Consider the following 21,962-nt stretch of genomic DNA (forward strand, 5'->3'; position numbering starts at 1 on the left):
TTCTATAGAGATCATCATCCAATCATGTCTATAGAGATCATCATCCAGTCATGTCTATAATAGAGATCATCATCTAGTCATGTCTATAGAGATCATCTTCCAGTCATGTCTATAGAGATCATCATCCAGTCATGTATATAGAGAGATCATCATCCAGTCATGTCTATAGAGATCATCATCCAGTCATGTCTATAGAGATCATCATCCTCAGTAGATGTTGTAGATGATCTCTCGTTGATGTTTTTCTTCTCTGTTTTTGTGACTCTTCCAGCAGAACATCATGGCGGGCAGTATCGGGATATTCTCCAGGTCTGGAGAGGATGAATACCGGTGGTTAATGGACGGCCTCAGGGGAAAGTGGTCGGTGTCTCCATTCGTCATCACCAACAGAAACTACAGTGTATTTTGTGAGGAGATCTATAGACGTTCCTTTGGAATACTCTACCACTCCCGAAACCGAGGACGAGTCAACATCACCGACGTAACTGACTCCTTGTATGATAGGGAAGTGAGAACCATGTCTGAGGCGCTCGGTAAGAACAACGTTATCGTCAGTGCTGAAAGGGTTTATCCATTGTAATGGCCGATGTACAAGAAGCTGAGCAGCTTCTAAGAGGGGCTCCCAAATAAGACACATCTTGCACTTAACCCATTAAGAACACCAAGAGTGCGGTTCTCAAATGGGGTTAAATATATCAGCCTCTGTAGGAGCTCTCACCAATTAAGATTGATCCCATTTTGCTCTTCTACCCATCTGGCAGTGTCTGGGTTGAGACTACGAATTAAAGGGGTACTCTGCCCCTAGACATCTTATTCCCTATCCAAAGAATATGGGATAAAATGTCTGATCACAGGAGTCCTGCCTCTTCTCCATACCGGATGACTGACGATGCCGGGCGGAGGCTTGTAACTTCACGGTCATACCCCGCTCATGACGTTACGGCCATGCCCCCCTCAATGCAAGTCTATGGGAGGGGGCGCAACGAAAGTCATGTCCCCTCCCATTGACTTGCATAGAGGGAGCGACGCTGTCCCAAATGCTCTAAAAGAATGCTGGGTGCAGCAGGGAGATCGCATGGTTCCCCAGTGGAGGGACCTCCATAATAAGATGTCTAGGGGTGGAGTACCCCTTTAAGGGTAAGGTCAGCTACCCTACAAGTGTCTTACCAGGAGATCTTACTGACATACATGATGGAGAACGTCTCAGACAATCAGGGCTGATCCCTTAAAAGCCTGGGACCCCCACCGACCATTAGAATTGGGGACCATGTCCTTTATTCATTCCCACTGCACGACCACAGGAGAGAGCAGTTTGCGGTTGAGGTTGCATGCTACTGCTACTTTCTAAGTCTTTGGGGCTGAAACTCTGGACCCCTTTTCTAGAAATCTTTGGGTTGCCAATAATCTTATATTTTATGCCCAGTCCAGTAAAATATATATAAGATTAGGGATCTGGACCACTCTCATGGAATTTATTAGAATTTTTTGAATTTAATTAAACTCTATAACAAATGGCCAAACAATGGGCATTTTTCCAGTTATTGAGTTCAATAGAATTCAATGGAAAGACTTTTTTTTTATAAATCACCAGGATTGTGAAAAAAAAAGTGTAAGCCACGCCCACTGTTGTAAAAAATGGCGAATAGGGTGAAAAAAAACGAGTACATGTTAATAAGTATAGTGTAATTCCCTTTTAATTTTTCACCAACATGTGTACAGGACATTGTGTTGATTCCCAACCGTTACCGATTCACATTTTTTAGCAAAAGTAAAAAAAAAAAAAAAAAAAAAAAAACTTTTGTTGGAAAATACAGGACCAAAAAAACTGTGTGTGAACGTGGTCTCAGACCGTTCCTTCTTACTCTTTGCCCCAGGCCAGATACTGAGCGCATATTATTGGGGTCCATAATATATAATCTCTGTATATTACAGGTAGAGACCGAGTGATCGCTGTTATTGATGACCTGGATGATAGCAGTGATGAGGCGAGGAGGAGGATTCTGGATCATCAGCCCACCCTGAGGACACATACAAATGGTATCTTCCTGTTCACACCCAACGACAAGGCCAACAGGGAGGTTCTCAGAAGGAAAATAGAAGCGATCATCCGCACCATTTCTACAAGTAGGTTGTTTGGTCGTTTACTAATATGTTGTGTTACATTTAGGACCAGTCCACCCCGACCCCCGAACCCCAACATACAATGTGACCCCCCCCCCTCCATATCATGGAAATATAGCGTCACACAATGGTTGGTCATACTTGTCACTGCTGTGATCACATGTCATTACATATTATATCAGTGTTGTCATACAGGGGGCGGGGCTGTGATCACATGTCATTATATTACTATTATATTATATCAGTGATGTCATACAGAGGGCGGGGCTGTGATCACATGTCATTATATTACTATTATATTATATCAGGGATGTCATACAGGGGGCGGGGCTGTGATCACATGTCATCACATATTATATCAGTGATGTCATACAGGGGGCGGGGCTGTGATCACATGTCATTATATTACTATTATATTATATCAGTGATGTCATACAGAGGGCGGGGCTGTGATCACATGTCATTATATTACTATTATATTATATCGGTGATGTCATACAGGGGGCGGGACTGTGATCACATGTCATTATATTACTATTATATATCAGTGATGTCATACAGGGCGCGGGGCTGTGATCACATGTCATTATATTACTATTATATTATATCAGTGATGTCATACAGGGGGTGGGACTGTGATCACATGTCATTACATTACTATTATATTATATCAGTGATGTCATATAGGGACGGGGCTGTGATCACATGTCATTATATTACTATTATATTATATCAGTGATGTCATACAGGGGCGGGGCTGTGATCACATGTCATTATATTACATTATATCAGTGAGGTCATACAGGGGCGGGGCTGTGATCACATGTCATTATATTGCTATTATATTATATCAGTGATGTCATACAGGGGGCGGGGCTGTGATCAAATGTCATTACATATTATATCAGTGATGTCATACAGGGGCGGGGCTATGATCACATGTCATTATATTACTATTATATTATATCAGTGATGTCATAAAAGGCGGCAGAGCTGTGATCACATGTCATCATATTACTATTATGTTATATCAGTGATGTCATACAGGAGGCGGGGCTGTGATCACATGTCATTATATTACTATTATATTATATCAGTGATGTCATACAGGGGACGGGGCTGTGATCACATGTCATTATATTACTATTATATTATATCAGTGATGTCATACAGAGGGCAGGGCTGTGATCACATGTCATTATATTACTATATTATATTATCAGCTATGTCATACAGGGGGTAGGACTGTGATCACATGTCATTATATTACTATTATATTATATCAGTCATGTCATACAGGGGGTGGGACTGTGATCACATGTCATTATATTACTATTATATTATATCAGTGATGTCATACAGTGAGCGGGGCTGTGATCACATGTCATTATATTATATTATATCAGTGAAGTCATACAGGGGGCGGGGCTGTGATCAAATGTCATTATATTACTATTATATCAGTGATGTCATACAGGGGGCGGGGCTGTGATCAAATGTCATTATATTACTATTATATCAGTGATGTCATACAGGGGGCGGGGCTGTGATCACATGTCATTATATTACTATTATATTATATCAGTGATGTCATACAGGAGGCGGGGCTGTGATCAAATGTCATTATATTACTATTATATCAGTGATGTCATACAGGGGGCGGGGCTGTGATCACATGTCATCATATTACTATTATATTATACCAGTGATGTCATACAGGGGGCGTGGCGGTGATCACTTGTCATTATATTACTATTATATTACATCAGTGATGTCATACAGGGGCGGGGGCTGTGATCACATGTCATTTTATTACTATTATATTAAATCATTGATGTCATACAGGGGGCGGGGCTGTAATCACATGTCATTACATATTATATCAGTGATGTCATACAGGGAGCGGGGCTATGATCACATGTCATTATATTACTATTATATTATATCAGTGATGTCATACAGGGGGCGGGGCTGTGATCACATGTCATCACATATTATATCAGTGATGTCATACTGGGGCGGGGCTGTGATCACATGTCATTATATTACTATTATATTATATCAGTGATGTCATACAGGGGGCGGGGCTGTGATCACATGTCATTATATTACTATTATATTATATCAGTGATGTCATACAGGGGGCGGGGCTATGATCTCATGTCATTATATTACTATTATATTATATCAGTGATGTCATACAGGGGGCAGGGCTGTGATCACATGTCATCACATATTATATCAGTGATATCATACTGGGGCGGGGCTATGATCACATGTCATTATATTACTATTATATTATATCAGTGATGTCATACAGGAGGCGGGGCTGTGATCACATGTCATTATATTACTATTATATTATATCAGTGATGTCATACAGGAGGCGGGGCTGTGATCACATGTCATTATATTACTATTATATTATATCAGTGATGTCATACAGGAGGCGGGGCTGTGATCACATGTCATTATGTTACTATTATATTATATGAGTGATGTCATACAGGGGGCGGGACTGTGATCACATGTCATTACATATTATATCAGTGATGTCATACAGGGGCGGGGCTATGGTCACATGTCATTATATTACTATTATATTATATCAGTGATGTCATACAGGGGGTGGGGCTATGATCACATGTCATTATATTACTATTATATTATATCAGTGATGTCATACAGAGGGCGGGTCTATGACCACATGTCATTATATTACTATTATATTATATCAGTGATGTCATACAGGGGGCGGGGCTGTGATCACATGTCATCATATTACTATTATGTTATATCAGTGATGTCATACAGGAGGCGGGGCTGTGATTACATGTCATTATATTACTATTATATTATATCAGTGATGTCATACAGAGGGCGGGGCTGTGATCACATGTCATCATATTACTATTATGTTATATCAGTGATGTCATACAGGAGGCGGGGCTGTGATTACATGTCATTATATTACTATTATATTATATCAGTGATGTCATACAGGGTGTGGGGCTGTGATCACATGTCATTATATTACTATTATATTATATCAGTGATGTCATACAGGGGGCGGGGCTGTGATCACATGTTATTCTATCACTATTATATTATATCAGTGAGGTCATACAGGGTCGGGGGCTGTGATCACATGTCATTATATTATTATTATATTAAATCATTGATGTCATACAGGGGGCGGGTCTGTGATCACATGTCATTACATATTATATCAGTGATGTCATACAGGGGGCGGGGCTATGATCACATGTCATTATATTACTATTATATTATATCAGTGATGTCATACAGGGGGCAGGGCTGTGATCACATGTCATCACATATTATATCAGTGATGTCATACTGGGGCGGGGCTGTGATCACATGTCATTATATTACTATTATATTATATCAGTGATGTCATACAGGGGGCGGGGCTGTGATCACATGTCATTATATTACTATTATATTATATCAGTGATGTCATACAGGGGGCGGGGCTATGATCACATGTCATTATATTACTATTATATTATATCAGTGATGTCATACAGGAGGCGGGGCTGTGATCACATGTCATTATATTGCTATTATATTACATCAGTGATGTCATACAGGGGGCGGGACTGTGATCACATGTCATTATATTACTGTTATATTATATTAGTGATGTCATACAGGGGCGGGACTGTGATCACATGTTATTATATTACTATTATATTATATCAGTGATGTCATACAGGGGGCGGGACTGTGATCACATGTTATTATATTACTATTATATTATATCAGTGATGTCATACAGGGGCGGGGCTGTGATCACATGTTATTATATTACTATTATATTATATCAGTGATGTCATACAGGGGGCAGGGTTTTGATCACATATCATTATATTACTATTATATTATATCACTGATATCATACAGGGGTGGGGTTTTGATCACATGTCATTATATGACTATATATTCATATACTCTATGATAATGTTAGGTGTGTCCCGGGGGATTATGTTGGGGTCACTGGGTCTTCTACCTTAGAGTGGTCATGTGATATGTAATGATGGCATCTCCTCTAATTACAGGTGTGAGAACAACAATCATTGAGGTGAGTGATGGTCACATGATCACAAGACTTTGGACATAGAGCTTCTTTTTGATCTCTGTGGCCCCCACTTCTGTTTTCAGCCCCATGACCCCCCACCCCCACCCATCATACACTGACTGCCCCAGGTGTCTCTATGTGTGGTGGTGAGGACACAGAGGATATCCCATCTCCTGAATGTTCACCAATAGTGCACTATTATGGGTAACCGGCTTCCTGTCATGTGATGTGTCCTGACCAATATAATGCCGATCCAGGGGGGGTACATGGAGGCCAGCACCTGGATCACCAAGGGGGAGGAGCAGGATAATGACTTCCTATATTATTATTTCTATTGGTTATTCTGTATCTGGGCTGAGACAGAACATCTAGACTCATTGTTACATTTCTTTCATCCCCCTCCTCCTCCTCAGTCACCATAACTCCACCCAGAGGATCACTATAGATAGAAGGAGGGGGATGAAGCTGCAGATGATCCTTCTCCTCAGTCACCATAACTCCACCCAGAGGATCACTATAGATAAAAGGAGGGGGATGAAGCTGCAGATGATCCTCCTCCTCAGTCACCATAACTCCACCCAGAGGATCACTATAGATAGAAGGAGGGGGATGAAGCTGCAGATGATCCTTCTCCTCAGTCACCATAACTCCACCCAGAGGATCACTATAGATAGAAGGAGGGGAATGAAGCTGCAGCTGATCCTCCTCCTCAGTCACCATAACTCCACCCAGAGGATCACTATAGATAAAAGGAGGGGGATGAAGCTGCAGATGATCCTCCTCCTCAGTCATCATAACTCCACCCAGAGGATCACTATAGATAAAAGGACGGGGATGAAGCTGCAGATGATCCTTCTCCTCAGTCAATATAACTCCACCCAGAGGATCACTATAGATAGAAGGAGGGGGATGAAGCTGCAGATGATCCTTCTCCTCAGTCACCATAACTCCACCCAGAGGATCACTATAGATAGAAGGAGGGGAATGAAGCTGCAGCTGATCCTCCTCCTCAGTCACCATAACTCCACCCAGAGGATCACTATAGATAAAAGGAGGGGGATGAAGCTGCAGATGATCCTCCTCCTCAGTCATCATAACTCCACCCAGAGGATCACTATAGATAAAAGGATGGGGATGAAGCTGCAGCTGATCCTTCTCCTCAGTCATCATAACTCCACCCAGAGGATCACTATAGATAGAAGGAGGGGGATGAAGCTGCAGCTGATCCTTCTCCTCAGTCATCGTAACTCCACCCAGAGGATCACTATAGATAGAAGAAGGGGGATGAAGCTGCAGATGATCCTTCTCCTCAGTCAATATAACTCCACCCAGAGGATCACTATAGATAGAAGGAGGGGGATGAAGCTGCAGCTGATCCTTCTCCTCAGTCATCATAACTTCACACAGAGGATCACTATAGATATAAGGAGGGAGATGAAGCTGCAGATGATCCTTCTCCTCAGTCACCATAACTCCACCCAGAGGATCACTATAGATATAAGGAGGGAGATGAAGCTGCAGATGATCCTTCTCCTCAGTCACCATAACTCCACCCAGAGGATCACTATAGATAGAAGGAGGGAGATGAAGCTGCAGATGATCCTTCTCCTCAGCATCCATAACTCCACCCAGAGGATCACAATACTGTTCAGCAACCACATACAATTTACCCTTGAGTTTTGATCCATGGCTCTTTTATGCAGATAAAGGGAATCAGCTCCCCCATCCATAGTTGCCTGTGACATGGATGGTGCTAGCACAGTTATAGAGAAAAAAAGAAAAGGTGGGGAGGGGTATTTTTGTTATAATAGATGCATTAAAAATATTTCCATTGTTCCAGAATCCCACCCCTGTATATGTCCCCGAGCAGGTGAGTGTCTCAATATACTGTAGAGTCTCCACCAATAACCAATCATGAGACGTTGTAATGTGTTAATTCTGTGTTACCTGTTAAGACTAATTCATGGATATTGCATAATACATTTCATATTATATTATATTGTTACATATTAAATTATCTACCTGAGAACAAATGAATCTGGTAAATTGAAATCCACCATCCTGCACCCAACCAGGAGGCCACCATACCCATGAAATGATACCGATGACCTTTGCCGGTTCAGCCTTCTCTCATATATACGGTTACATCTGTATAATATTTACTTTATTAGAGCAGAAGTTTGTTGCCTTTGTTTGTTGCCAGTAACTGGGATAGAAAGTTGTGGCCATGTCCAGTCATAGTGGAGCTGAGTCTTCTGGTCACCCGGTCACCCACCTACACGTGAGCACACAGACTCTTCCCTGCTCTTTCTTCTTAAAGGGGTACTCCACTGCCCCAGTGTTCGAACACTGGGTGCGGGCTGTGGGTGTCGTTACGTTGCGGCCACGCCGCTAGTGACGTCACACCACACCCCCTCAATGCAAGTCTATAGACTTTAGCTTGAGGGATCAGGGCCTGATGCTATGAGGGGCGTGGCCACAACGTCATGACCCCGCAGCCCGCACCCAGCATTCAGAAAAAATATTTAGATCACTGGGACAGTGGAGTACCCCTTTAAATGTCTTTCTTCTGTGAGTTATTATGAAGAAATGATGTAATGTTATTGTCTATATGGTGATGTAATAAGTCCTTCTCCTCTCTATGAACCACAGGGCCCGGATGACACCAGGCGTCCACAGAAGGTACCGCACATATGTCCTTTACTCTCTTTCTTTGGTTCCTTTTTCTTGATTTCTACATCAATCACACAGCCATATTGTCACATAATGTACACATACGTGGAGTGCTGGACATGCTGGAGGTTGTGGTTCACCCATATGGTGTTAGTGGAAACAGAGTACCTCCATATCACTTACATTGTATCTGCAGCCATGATCCAGCAGGTCCCAGTGACTTGGCCACCACCATCATTATCACCATTATTATCACCATCATTATCACCATCATCATTATCACCATCATTATCACCATCATTATCACCATCATTATCATCATTATCACCATCATTATCATCATTATCACCATCATTATCATCATTATCACCATCATTATCACCATCGCCATCATTATCACCATCATTATCACCATCATTATTATCCCCATCATTATCACTATGATCATTATCACCATCATTATTATCACCATCATTATTATCACCATCATTATCACAATCATCATTATCCCCACCATCATTATCACCATCATCATTATCACCATCATTATTATCACCATCATTATCACCATCATCATTGTCACCACCATCATTATCACCATCATTATTATCACCATCATTATCACCATCATTATTATCACCATCATTATTATCACCATCATTATCACAATCATCATTATCCCCACCATCATTATCACCATCATCATTATCACCATCATTATTATCACCATCATTATCACCATCATCATTGTCACCACCATCATTATCACCATCATCATTATCACCATCATTATTATCACCATCATTATCACCATCATCATTATCACCATCATTATCACCATTATCATTATCACCATCATTATCACCATCATTATTATGACCATCACTATCACCATCATTATCACCATCATTATCACCATCATTATTATCACCATCATTATCACCATCATCATTATCACCATCATCATTATCACCATCATTATTATAACCATCATTATTATCACCATCATTATCACCATCATTATTATCACCATCATTATCACCATGATTATCATCATTATCACAATCACCATCATTATCGCCATCATTATCACCATCATTATCACTATCTTTATCACCATCACCATCTCTATCACCATCATTATCACCATCATTATCACTATCATTATCACCATCACCATCATTATCACTATCATTATCATCATTATCACCATCATTATCACCATCATTATTATCACCATCATTATTATCACCATCATTATTATCACCATCATTATCACCATCATTATTATCACCATCATTATCGCCATCATTATCACCATCATTATCACTATCTTTATCACCATCACCATCTCTATCACCATCATTATCACCATCATTATCACTATCATTATCACCATCACCATCATTATCACTATCATTATCATCATTATCACCATCATTATCACTGTCATTATCACCATCACCATCATTATCACCATCATTATCATCATTATCACCATCATTATCACTATCACCATCATTATCACCATCGCCATCATTATCACCATCATTATCATTATCACCATCGCCATCATTATCACCATCGCCATCACTATCACCATCATTATCACCATCATTATCCCCATCATTATCACCATCATTATTATCCCCATCATTATCACTATGATCATTATCACCATCATTATTATGACCATCACTATCATTATCATTATCACCATTATTATTATCACCATCATTATTATCACCATCATTATCACCATCTTTCTTATCACCATCATTATCACCATCATCATTATCAGCATCATTATTATCACCATCATTATCACCATCATTATCACCATCATTATTATCACCATCATTATCACCATCATTATTATCACCATCATTATTATCACCATCATTATTATCACCATCATTATCACCATGATTATCATCATTATCACAATCACCATCATTATCGCCATCATTATCACCATCATTATCACCATCATTATCACTATCTTTATCACCATCACCATCTCTATCACCATCATTATCACCATCATTATCACTATCATTATCACCATCACCATCATTATCACTATCATTATCATCATTATCACCATCATTATCACCATCATTATCACTATCACCATCATTATCACCATCGCCATCATTATCACCATCATTATCATTATCACCATCACCATCATTATCACCATCGCCATCACTATCACCATCATTATCACCATCATTATCCCCATTATTATCACCATCATTATTATCCCCATCATTATCACTATGATAATTATCACCATCATTATTATGACCATCACTATCATTATCATTATCACCATCATTATTATCACCATCATTATCACCATCTTTCTTATCACCATCATTATCACCATCATCATTATCAGCATCATTATTATCACCATCATTATCACCGTCATTATCACCATCATTATTATCACCATCATTATCACCATCATCATTATCACCATCATTATCATGACCATCACTATCACCATCATTATCACCATCATTATTATAACCATCATTATTATCACCATCATTATTATCACCATCATTATTATCACCATCATTATCACCATGATTATCATTATCACCATGATTATCATCATTATCACAATCACCATCATTATCACCATCATTAACACCATCATTATCACTATCATTATCACCATCATTATCACCATCATTATCACCATCATTATGACTATCATTATCACCATCATTATCACCATCATTATCACCATCACCATCATTATCACCATCCTTATTATCACCATCATTATCATCATCATTATCACCATCATCATTATCACCATCGTTATTATCACCATCATTATTATCACCATCATTATTATCACCATCATCATTATCACCATCATTATTATCACCATCATTTTTATCACCATCATTATTATCACAATCATTATCACTATCATTATTATCACCATCATAATTATCACAATCATTATTATCACCATCATTATCACCATCACCATCATTATTATCACCATCATTATCATCATCATTATCACCATCATCATTACCACCATCATTATTATCACCATCATTATTATCACCATCATTATTATCACAATCATTATCACTATCATTATTATCACCATCATTATTATCACAATCATTATTATCACCATCATTATCACCATTGCCCTCTGGTTTTAACTAACAGGTAGAAATAGAAAAACGATTGACTCCAACAATGCAGATAAGAGGAGATGGAATCCACATGGGCCAAGTCAGTTCTGGCCTAAAACCGGTGTAAGACGGAATCTCTTCCTGCCATTGGCTGGTGAGACGTCTTCCATAACTGCCATTGCTGTGTATGAATGTTACCTGTACTGGGAGGGGTCACTTCCCTCACGTCTCCTTTGGAAGAAATTCTCCTTAATGACCTTCTCCAATACCAGAATCACTCTATAGATGCCCATTAACCCCTTAGAGGATGCACTTATTGTTCTTTTTTTTATTTTATTTTTTTTCTCCCTACCCTCTAAGAGCCATAAGTCTTATACAGGTAACATTTACAGGAGGCAAAAAAGTATTTAGTCAGTGCCCTGTTTTCCTATACTTTTGAATAATATCTATGGACTGTCAGTTTTGAACAGTGAGCACAACCTAGCATAGCAGGAAGGTGTGGTCCCGGATCCGGCATGTGCGTCTGATGGTAACATGAATCACAGCAGTGCCGAGTCAATCTGTGTTGGTAGAATATAAATATGTCAGTAACCCGCCCCTTTTGTCTAGAACACGCCCCTTTCCCATGGTGGATACGCCCGTTTTTCAGGTTTTCTGAGAAAAGTGTTGGTCGGGTTTCTTGGATTTTTTAGGCACAAAGTCAGATGGAAAAAAAAACCTGCGGGAACACGTTAGTAAATAACTCCTTTAAACTGAAGTATGCCTAAAATTTCCTTATTCTGACTCCTATAATTTTTCATATACAGTATATATTTATTTATTTATAGATATATATTTATTTATTTTTTGTATACCAATCCATGATTTTTAGTTTATATTGGTTCCATTTTAATTAAGATGGACCTTTTGATCGCTTTTTGAAAATGTCATAAATATATAAATGAATATTATTGAGAAAATTGGAAATGGTGATGGTTTGAATTTTTATTAGGGGTGGGGCTTATTTATATTTCTAAAAACACATTTTCTTATTTACAGTTATTAAGTCCTAATAAGGGACTATTATAAGCAATCAGTCTATTGCTTATACTGTATAGTGATTAGCCATAGCATAGCATTGATTAGTGTTATTGGTGATCTGCTTGTACAGCCTGAATACACTGAATATCTTGTATATACTGAATATCCTGTATACACTGAATATCCTGTATATACTGAATATCCTGCAGACACTGAATATCCTGTATATACTGATTACCCTGTATATACTTAATATCCTGTATATACTGAATACCCTATATATATTAAATATCCTGTATACACTAAATATCCTGTATATACTGATTACCCTGTATATACTTAATATCCTGTATATACTGAATATCCTGTAAACACTGAATGTCCTGTATATACTGAATATCCTGTATACACTGAATGTCCTGTATATACTGAATATCCTGTATACACTGAATATCCTGTATATACTGAATATCCTGTATACACTGAATATCTTGTATATATTGATTACCCTGTATATACTGAATATCCTGTATATATTGATTATCCTGTATATACTGAATATCCTGTATATACTGAATATCCTGTATAGACTGAATAGCCTGTATACACTGCTTATCCTGTATACACTGAATATCCTGTATATACTGAATATCCTGTATATACTGAATATCTCGTTACCCTTGTAGTTGACCTCATTATAATTGGTAACAATTATCTGTTTTAGGGAAATATGAAGAGGATTGTGATATCACTTTTGTCTTGCTTTGTATTTTGGAACACATATTATTCCCCAACCTACGGAAATGTAAGTTTCTTGTTTTTTGTTTTATAATTCATTTCAACCTACAGAGAGAGGAATCATATGATCATAAAGTCATCATGTAGTCATCCTGTAGTCATCCTGTAGTCATCATGTAGTCATCCTGTAGTCATCATGTAGCCATCCTGTAGTCATCATGTAGTCATCCTGTAGTCATCCTGTAGTCATCATGTAGTCATCCTGTAGTCATCATGTTGTCATCATGTAGTCATCCTGTAGTCATCCTGTAGTCATCATGTGGTCATCCTATAGTCATCCTGTAGTCATCCTGTAGTCATCCTGTAGTCATCCTGTAGTCATCCAGTAGTCATCCAGTAGTCATCATGTAGTCATCCTGTAGTCATCCTGTAGTCATCATGTGGTCATCCTATAGTCATCCTGTAGTCATCCTGTAGTCATCCTGTAGTCATCCTGTAGTCATCCAGTAGTCATCCAGTAGTCATCATGTAGTCATCCTGTAGTCATCCTGTACTTATCATGTACTCATCCTGTAGTCATCATGTAATCATCCTGTAGTCATCATGTAGTCATCCTGTAGTCATCATGTAATCATCCTGTAGTCATCCTGTAGTCATCCTGTAGTCATCCTGTAGTCATCATGTAGTCATCCTGTAGTCATCATGTAATAATCCTGTAGTCATCATGTAGTCATCATGTAGTCATTAAGTAATCGTCCTGTAGTCATCATGTAGTCAAGTGCAGAACATGAGTGGGGACATTTGTAGGACACTGTATGATTGTTCTTCCTTGTATCCTGGCACTGAGGTCTATATATGTGACCAGAGTCCTGGTTCCTTCTCTCCGCAGGGTCTCATCTCTGTGCTCTGGGCGTTAGTGACTGGGAGGATGTTCTATACTCATGTATCTAAACCTGTGTTACCGCTGGTGAGTATGTAGTGAATGTGCCATAATAGTCATGAAGATATGATATTGCACCTCTGTAACCTTTTGTTGTGTGGCAGGCTCTACAGCAACGATTCGCCTTGTCCTGTGCCATCACTTTAATGACCATCTATGAGACTTACCATAGACCCAGCGCCTACAATGTGAGTAATGGTTGTATAGTTTAGGAATTCTTACTATAATGGCTGAGTCAATGCAGTCTGGATTTTAATAATATAATAAACCTTGATATTGACAATGCACATATCGAGCAGGAAAAGTACCTGCCAGGTGTAAACTTAATATCATTATAACACAGATTAAAATAATGTTTGGAAGTCACCCTCACCCCCCTGATATACGGGGACATCCAAAATGACCATAAAATGCACCTGTTCAAAAACTGGATTATTCCCATAAGCGCAGAAATTACTAGTTCAGCGTATAACTCAGGTTCATCAATAAGAAAGCACTCTGGGATTTTTTTTATTATATAGGGCAGCATATGCTACAAGGGGATAATGTAGAGGTTCTTGTGTATGCCTTGTGCTAACCAGTTTTAGCTGATGTTGCAGGCATGTTTTTTTTTTTTAGCAATATCAATTGCATTTTAATTTCCTAATGCCGTCTACATTTCCCATTAATCCTCTGGCTTTGCAGAGAGAGAAGGGTTGGAGTCTCATCACCGCATCAAGTCATTTAACTCAGCAGCTGGAGCTGGAGTTCACCCAGGTGAACTGATTAGACTCATATCTGAGTTGGGATCACATTGTGTGCCCTTTGCATTATGTTTTGATGGATTTTTCATTCAAAGTGATTTATTTTTTATTTTTATATTGCTATGAGGTGCTGTGCTCACACATTAAATAACATAATTTGGCTGTTTTTGCGGTGAAAAAACATACCCTCAGGTGAGGTGTATAGCTTCCATATATCCTAACCCCATATCCTTGACAAGCTCCTGCAAATTGTTCAAGGAAAAAATTGGGTTCATGGGTAGATTTCTGTATAAATATTTTATATAATATATGTGCATGTAAATTAGATAGGATTATATAAAGATTATTAATAAAGCATTATAAGTTTACGTAAATTAACTACACACAGTAAAATTACAAATAACAGAAGTTAATAACCATGTCACAAAAAACATCAGTTACAAGGTTAGTTCAGATGTCCTACATATAATAGGTATATTACTCTGGAAGAGAGAGCCTCACCTTAAATTATATTAGAAATGGGCAACATCTAATTTATACATATATAAAATGGAAGTGATATGTGAACACTCTGCCCACTTCTAACTAACTACAGATAACTTTGAGTGAGAACTTTTAAAGACACAGTATAAGATATATGATCTACTGTACTCTAAATTTAGAGGGAAATTTTGAAGTAAGATAATTTGTGGGAATATTGTTTATATCAATTAGATGGTTATAGCTTTATCAATAGACTATGCTATATGCGCCATGTGAAGGCATGGTGCTATATGCACCATGTGAAGGCATGAGAATTTCATCCACATGTTCCAAATAGGTTTTAAGCAAATGAGAAGTCATTTGTATCTTACCAAGGTCATGTGAGATTTAGATTCTAATGTCCTACTGGAGTCTCCTTTGTGTATTTACACGTTTTTTGACAGAAATCTTATCAGTCAGAACACACCCCATCGGTTAGACTCTTCAATTGATGTATACTGGGTTTGCATAGATGCAAATAAACATCTAGTGACATCATCTGACTATATTTTAATTTCTTCAAACTTATGGCCATTTACAAATTCATTAGTGTTTCATGTCTTTTTCTAATGTATAAAGTGGCATCATCCATCTTTCATGGAGATAAGAGATACATTTTGACACTTTCCAACCATTAAACCCTACTTTTACCAGGCTTGGCAGAGCTGTCCTACACTGTAAATCTGTGGGGTGTCACTTTATACTACATTTCCCCAACATTATGGTGTAGTCTATTGTTGCTACAACCAATTCATGTTAGAATAGTATCATGACATAGCTTGGAACCTATCCCCCATGCTTCACAGGAACTGCCTTTTCCAGCAGGTCAATGCTCTATGTCACACAGCCAGGTCAATCAAGTGTGGATAGAGGACCACCAGATCAAGACCCTGTCATGGCCAGCAAAATCTTTAGACATGAACCCCATCAAAAACCTCTGGACATTAATCAAGAGGAAGATGAATGGTCACATGCAACCAAATAAAGCCAAGGAATGGCAGGAAATCACCCAACAGCAATGTGATAACCTAGTGGAGGGCATGAACGTGACCACCTGGTGAAGAACATCAATGTGACCGCCTGGTGGAGAGCATCAATGTGACAGCCTCAAGGAGAGCATCGATGTGACCACCTGGAGAAGAGCATCAATGTGATCACCTAGTGGAGTGCATGAACGTGACCACCTGGTGGAGAGCATGAACATGACCACCTGGTGGAGAGCATGACTGTAATCCCCTGGTGGAGAGCATCAATGTGACCACCTGGTGGAGAGCATCAATGTGACAGCCTAGTGGAGAGCATCAACGTGACCCCCTGGTGGAGAACATGAATGTGACCGCCTGGTGGAGTGCATGAATGTGACCGCCTAGTGGAGAGCATCAATGTGACCTCCTAGTGAAGAGCATCAATGTGACCTCCTGGTGCAGATCATGCCAAAATTTATAAAACACATAAATCTTCTAACTGAGAAGATTTGGGATTTAGGGAGAAAAGTTGTCAGCAATTGATAGAATAAAACACGTTATAAAACACTCCTCATTTTACTCAAACACATGAAACCTTAGAAACAGTAAAACCAGAGAAAATGAGAATATCACAGTGATCTTGTTATCTTTCTCAGAGCAGTATTTATAATAGATGTAATGCTATCATACTGCCTTTATCTATCCAATATTGGTTATGTCCAACGAGACGGTCGCATGGTAGGCTTTCCGTGTTATAATGATATGAAGTCGTCTGTGATCTCAACACTTGTGGTCAAAACACATCAGCAACTTTTTCTGTTAAATATATGGATTTTTACTGCAGAATAATTATTTGCACGTCCTTGAATTAGAAGGCGGACTCCACAGTGCTGGTCCTGCTAGATCTTATGGTGAGAATCCATAACATAATTAACCTTCTGGTTATTTCCAGGTTGCCGTCAGTGTCCTGTGGATTGCATCCTGTGTAATGTATTCTTGGCCGGAAAGTCAGAAATTTATAGTGAGTCAATTAATTTATGTTCTACATATATATATATATATATATATATATATATATATATATATAATCTGCACAGTGATCTGCTCTTCATCATATCATGTAGTCATCATGTAGTCATCATGTATCCATCCTGAAGTCATCATGTAGTCATCATGTAGTAAAGGAATTCCCGGCACATGGTAGTGTTTATTCTCTGCTTTATTGTGCTTTCAGCTTGGCGTTACTGCACACGTTACGGCTCCACCTGAGCCTTTCTCAACAGCTGTTGAGAAAGGCTCAGGAGGAGCCATAACGTGTGCAGTAATGCCAAGCTGAAAGTACAATAAAGCAGAGAAAAACACTACCGTGTGTTGGGAATTCCTTTACTTGTGATATTACACTCCATGTGCACCGGGACTGAGAAGAAGCCGCAGTGCCGACCATTCATCCATTTATTCGCAGTCATCATGTAGTCATCATGTAATCATCCTGTAGTCATCCTGTAGTCATCCTGTAGTCATCATGTAGTCATCCTGTAGTCATCCTGTAGTCATCATGTAGCCATCCTGTAGCCATCCTGTAGTCATCCTGTAGTCATCATGTAGTCATCCTGTAGCCATCCTGTAGTCATCATGTAGCCATCCTGTAGCCATCCTGTAGTCATCCTGTAGTCATCCTGTAGTCATCATGTAGTCATCATGTAGTCATCCTGTAGTCATCCTGTAGTCATCATGTAGTCATCCTGTAGCCATCCTGTAGTCATCATGTAGCCATCCTGTAGCCATCCTGTAGCCATCCTGTAGTCATCATGTAGCCATCCTGTAGTCATCATGTAGTCATCATGTAATCATCCTGTAGTCATCCTGTAGTCATCCTGTAGTCATCATGTTATCACCCTGTAGTCATCCTGTAGTCATCATGTAGTCATTCTGTAGTCATGATGTAGTCATCCTGTAGTCATCATGTAGTCATCCTGTAGTCATCATGTAGTCATCCTGTAGTCATCATGTAGTCATCCTGTAGTCATCCTATAGTCATCATGTAGTCATCCTGTAGTCATCATGTAGTCATCCTGTAGTCATCCTGTAGTCATCTTGTAGTCATCCTGTAGTCATCCTGTAGTCATCATGTAGTCATCCTGTAGTCATCCTGTAGTCATCCTGTAGTCATCATGTAGTCATCCTGTAGTCATCTTGTAGTCATCCTGTAGTCATCTTGTAGTCATCATGTAGTCATCATGTAGTTATCATGTAATCATCCTGTATTCATCCTGTAGTCATCGTGTAGTCATCATGTAGTCATCATGTAGTCATCATGTAGTCATCATGTAGTCATCCTGTAGTCATCATGTAGTCATCATGTAATCATCCTGTATTCATCCTGTAGTCATCATGTAGTCATCATGTAGTCATCGTTGTTCTTGTCTCTTTCGTTCTATAGAACGCTCCCATCAGGAGGCCATTATTCTATGGAATGGTTCTGATCACTTTCTGGAAAGGTTGGCAACAATCAGATGATGAAACTGTAAGTATGTGAGATGGTTACAAGTTATATATATACATATACTACACATATATACTGGAAACTATATGGTATGTGAGATGGTTACAGGTTATGTATACATATATACTGTATACTATATGGTATGTGAGATGATTACAGGTTATATATACATATACTACACATATATACTGGAAACTATATGATATGTGAGATGATTACAGGTTATATATACATATACTACACATATATACTGGAAACTATATGGTATGTGAGATGATTACAGGTTATATATACATATACTACACATATATACTGGAAACTATATGATATGTGTGATGATTGCAGGTTATATATACATTCAACACATATATACTGTATACTATAGGGTATGGGAGATAGTTACACAATATATACATACACAAAGGTTGTACACATATCCTGTGCAGTATACAGCATGTATAACTACAGTACTGACACATAATGTATGGATATAAGTGTAATGTAATGATGAGAAATTTCTTATTCTAGACTTTACAGACAATTTATCGCGGTTTCCTCCGCTCCCCGGCGATCCTGGCAGCTGAAGTAATTACAGATCGGATGATACAATCATCCATTGGGCTCCTGCGCCGCTGATCATGTGACAGCATATCCAGCTCTTTCTCTGTACTGAAGATTGAACCCCTGGAGCCCTCAGAGATGTCTTCTATGAATCCCAGGATCACTCAGCCCTCAGAGATGTCTTCTATGAATCCCAGGATCACTCAGCCCTCAGAGATGTCTTCTATGAATCCCAGGAGCACTCAGCCCTCAGAGATGTCTTCTATGAATCCCAGGAGCACTCAGCCCTCAGAGATGTCTTCTATGAATCCCAGGAGCACTCAGCCCTCAGAGATATCTTCTATGAATCCCAGGAGCACTTAGCCCTCAGAGATGTCTTCTATGAATCCCAGGAGCACTCAGCCCTCAGAGATATCTTCTATGAATCCCAGGAGCACTCATCCCTCAGAGATGTCTTCTATGAATCCCAGGATCACTCAGCCCTCAGAGATGTCTTCTATGAATCCCAGGAGCACTCAGCCCTCAGAGATGTCTTCTATGAATCCCAGGAGCACTCAGCCCTCAGAGATGTCTTCTATGAATCCCAGGAGCACTCAGCCCTCAGAGATATCTTCTATGAATCCCAGGAGCACTCAGCCCTCAGAGATGTCTTCTATGAATCCCAGGAGCACTCAGCCCTCAGAGATGTCTTCTATGAATCCCAGGAGCACTCAGCCCTCAGAGATGTCTTCTATGAATCCCAGGAGCACTCAGCCCTCAGAGATGTCTTCTATGAATCCCAGGATCACTCAGCCCTCAGAGATATCTTCTATGAATCCCAGGAGCACTCATCCCTCAGAGATGTCTTCTATGAATCCCAGGAGCACTCAGCCCTCAGAGATGTCTTCTATGAATCCCAGGAGCACTCAGCCCTCAGAGATATCTTCTATGAATCCCAGGAGCACTCATCCCTCAGAGATGTCTTCTATGAATCCCAGGATCACTCAGCCCTCAGAGATGTCTTCTATGAATCCCAGGAGCACTCAGCCCTCAGAGATGTCTTCTATGAATCCCAGGAGCACTCAGCCCTCAGAGATGTCTTCTATGAATCCCAGGAGCACTCAGCCCTCAGAGATATCTTCTATGAATCCCAGGAGCACTCAGCCCTCAGAGATATCTTCTATGAATCCCAGGAGCACTCAGCCCTCAGAGAAATCTTCTATGAATCCCAGGAGCACTCAGCCCTCAGAGATGTCTTCTTCTCATCACTGATTTTGTTCTTTGTCTTCAGTTTTTATGTTGTCAAGCAGAACACACAATGAATAAAATCATCATATCAAAGATCAAAATGATGTCAGCGTTTGTGCCAAAATATTTCATTGGCATTTGTATTAGAGCAGAGCTTTACAAACCTTTAAGTTGGTGGCAAACAGATATGTAAATTGTAATAATGAAATTTAGGCAGATACCACATACCGTATCTTGTTTTTGTTCCTCCGAAATTTTTGCTAGATTTAATTTATTCAAATATTTTTTCGTTTCAGAGTTTAACTGTTTATCTTCACTTTTGTATAATTTTTTGTAATATTTGAGAATAGTCAGTTCGATTTCTTCCCTAGTGTAAACCAACCTGTTATTTTCGTCCTTAATTGCTCTAATATCTTTACTTTCCTTCTGATTTTTCATTATATTCATTAACCATTTATTAGTTTTCCCTCCTTCTACATATTGTTTTAGACCCTTAAAAAATAGTGTGTGTTGTGCTTTCTCCAGAGTGTAATCTTTATATCTATTCTGTGCTAAATTGAGTCTCTCCCAATCTTTGGTCTGATTAGTTTGTGCATATAGTGTTTCTGTGTCTTTAATCATTTGTGTCTTTTTCTCCCTATACTTCCTCTTAAAATTTGCAATCCTTTTAATAA

At 39.2% G+C, this 21,962-nt stretch overlaps 1 protein-coding gene across 1 annotated transcript in view; it reads left to right on the forward strand.

The window, feature by feature from the left end:
- The window catches only part of LOC130284812 (uncharacterized), a 34,568-nt gene extending 14,242 nt beyond the window's left edge, over positions 1–20,326 (forward strand). The window contains exons 2-12 of the mRNA XM_056535601.1: positions 272–533; positions 1,933–2,124; positions 6,204–6,226; positions 8,064–8,093; positions 8,876–8,905; positions 13,814–13,894; positions 14,717–14,794; positions 14,872–14,955; positions 17,950–18,018; positions 19,438–19,521; positions 20,029–20,326. Coding sequence (XP_056391576.1) covers positions 281–533; positions 1,933–2,124; positions 6,204–6,226; positions 8,064–8,093; positions 8,876–8,905; positions 13,814–13,894; positions 14,717–14,794; positions 14,872–14,955; positions 17,950–18,018; positions 19,438–19,521; positions 20,029–20,136 — 1,032 coding nt within the window. The 5' untranslated portion in view covers positions 272–280 and the 3' untranslated portion in view covers positions 20,137–20,326. The remainder of the gene's footprint in view (positions 1–271; positions 534–1,932; positions 2,125–6,203; positions 6,227–8,063; positions 8,094–8,875; positions 8,906–13,813; positions 13,895–14,716; positions 14,795–14,871; positions 14,956–17,949; positions 18,019–19,437; positions 19,522–20,028) is intronic.
- The last annotated feature ends 1,636 nt before the right edge of the window (positions 20,327–21,962 follow it).

The sequence above is a fragment of the Hyla sarda genome, chromosome 8 (genome assembly GCF_029499605.1).
Source record: "Hyla sarda isolate aHylSar1 chromosome 8, aHylSar1.hap1, whole genome shotgun sequence".
NCBI classification, from domain to species: Eukaryota; Metazoa; Chordata; class Amphibia; order Anura; family Hylidae; genus Hyla; species Hyla sarda.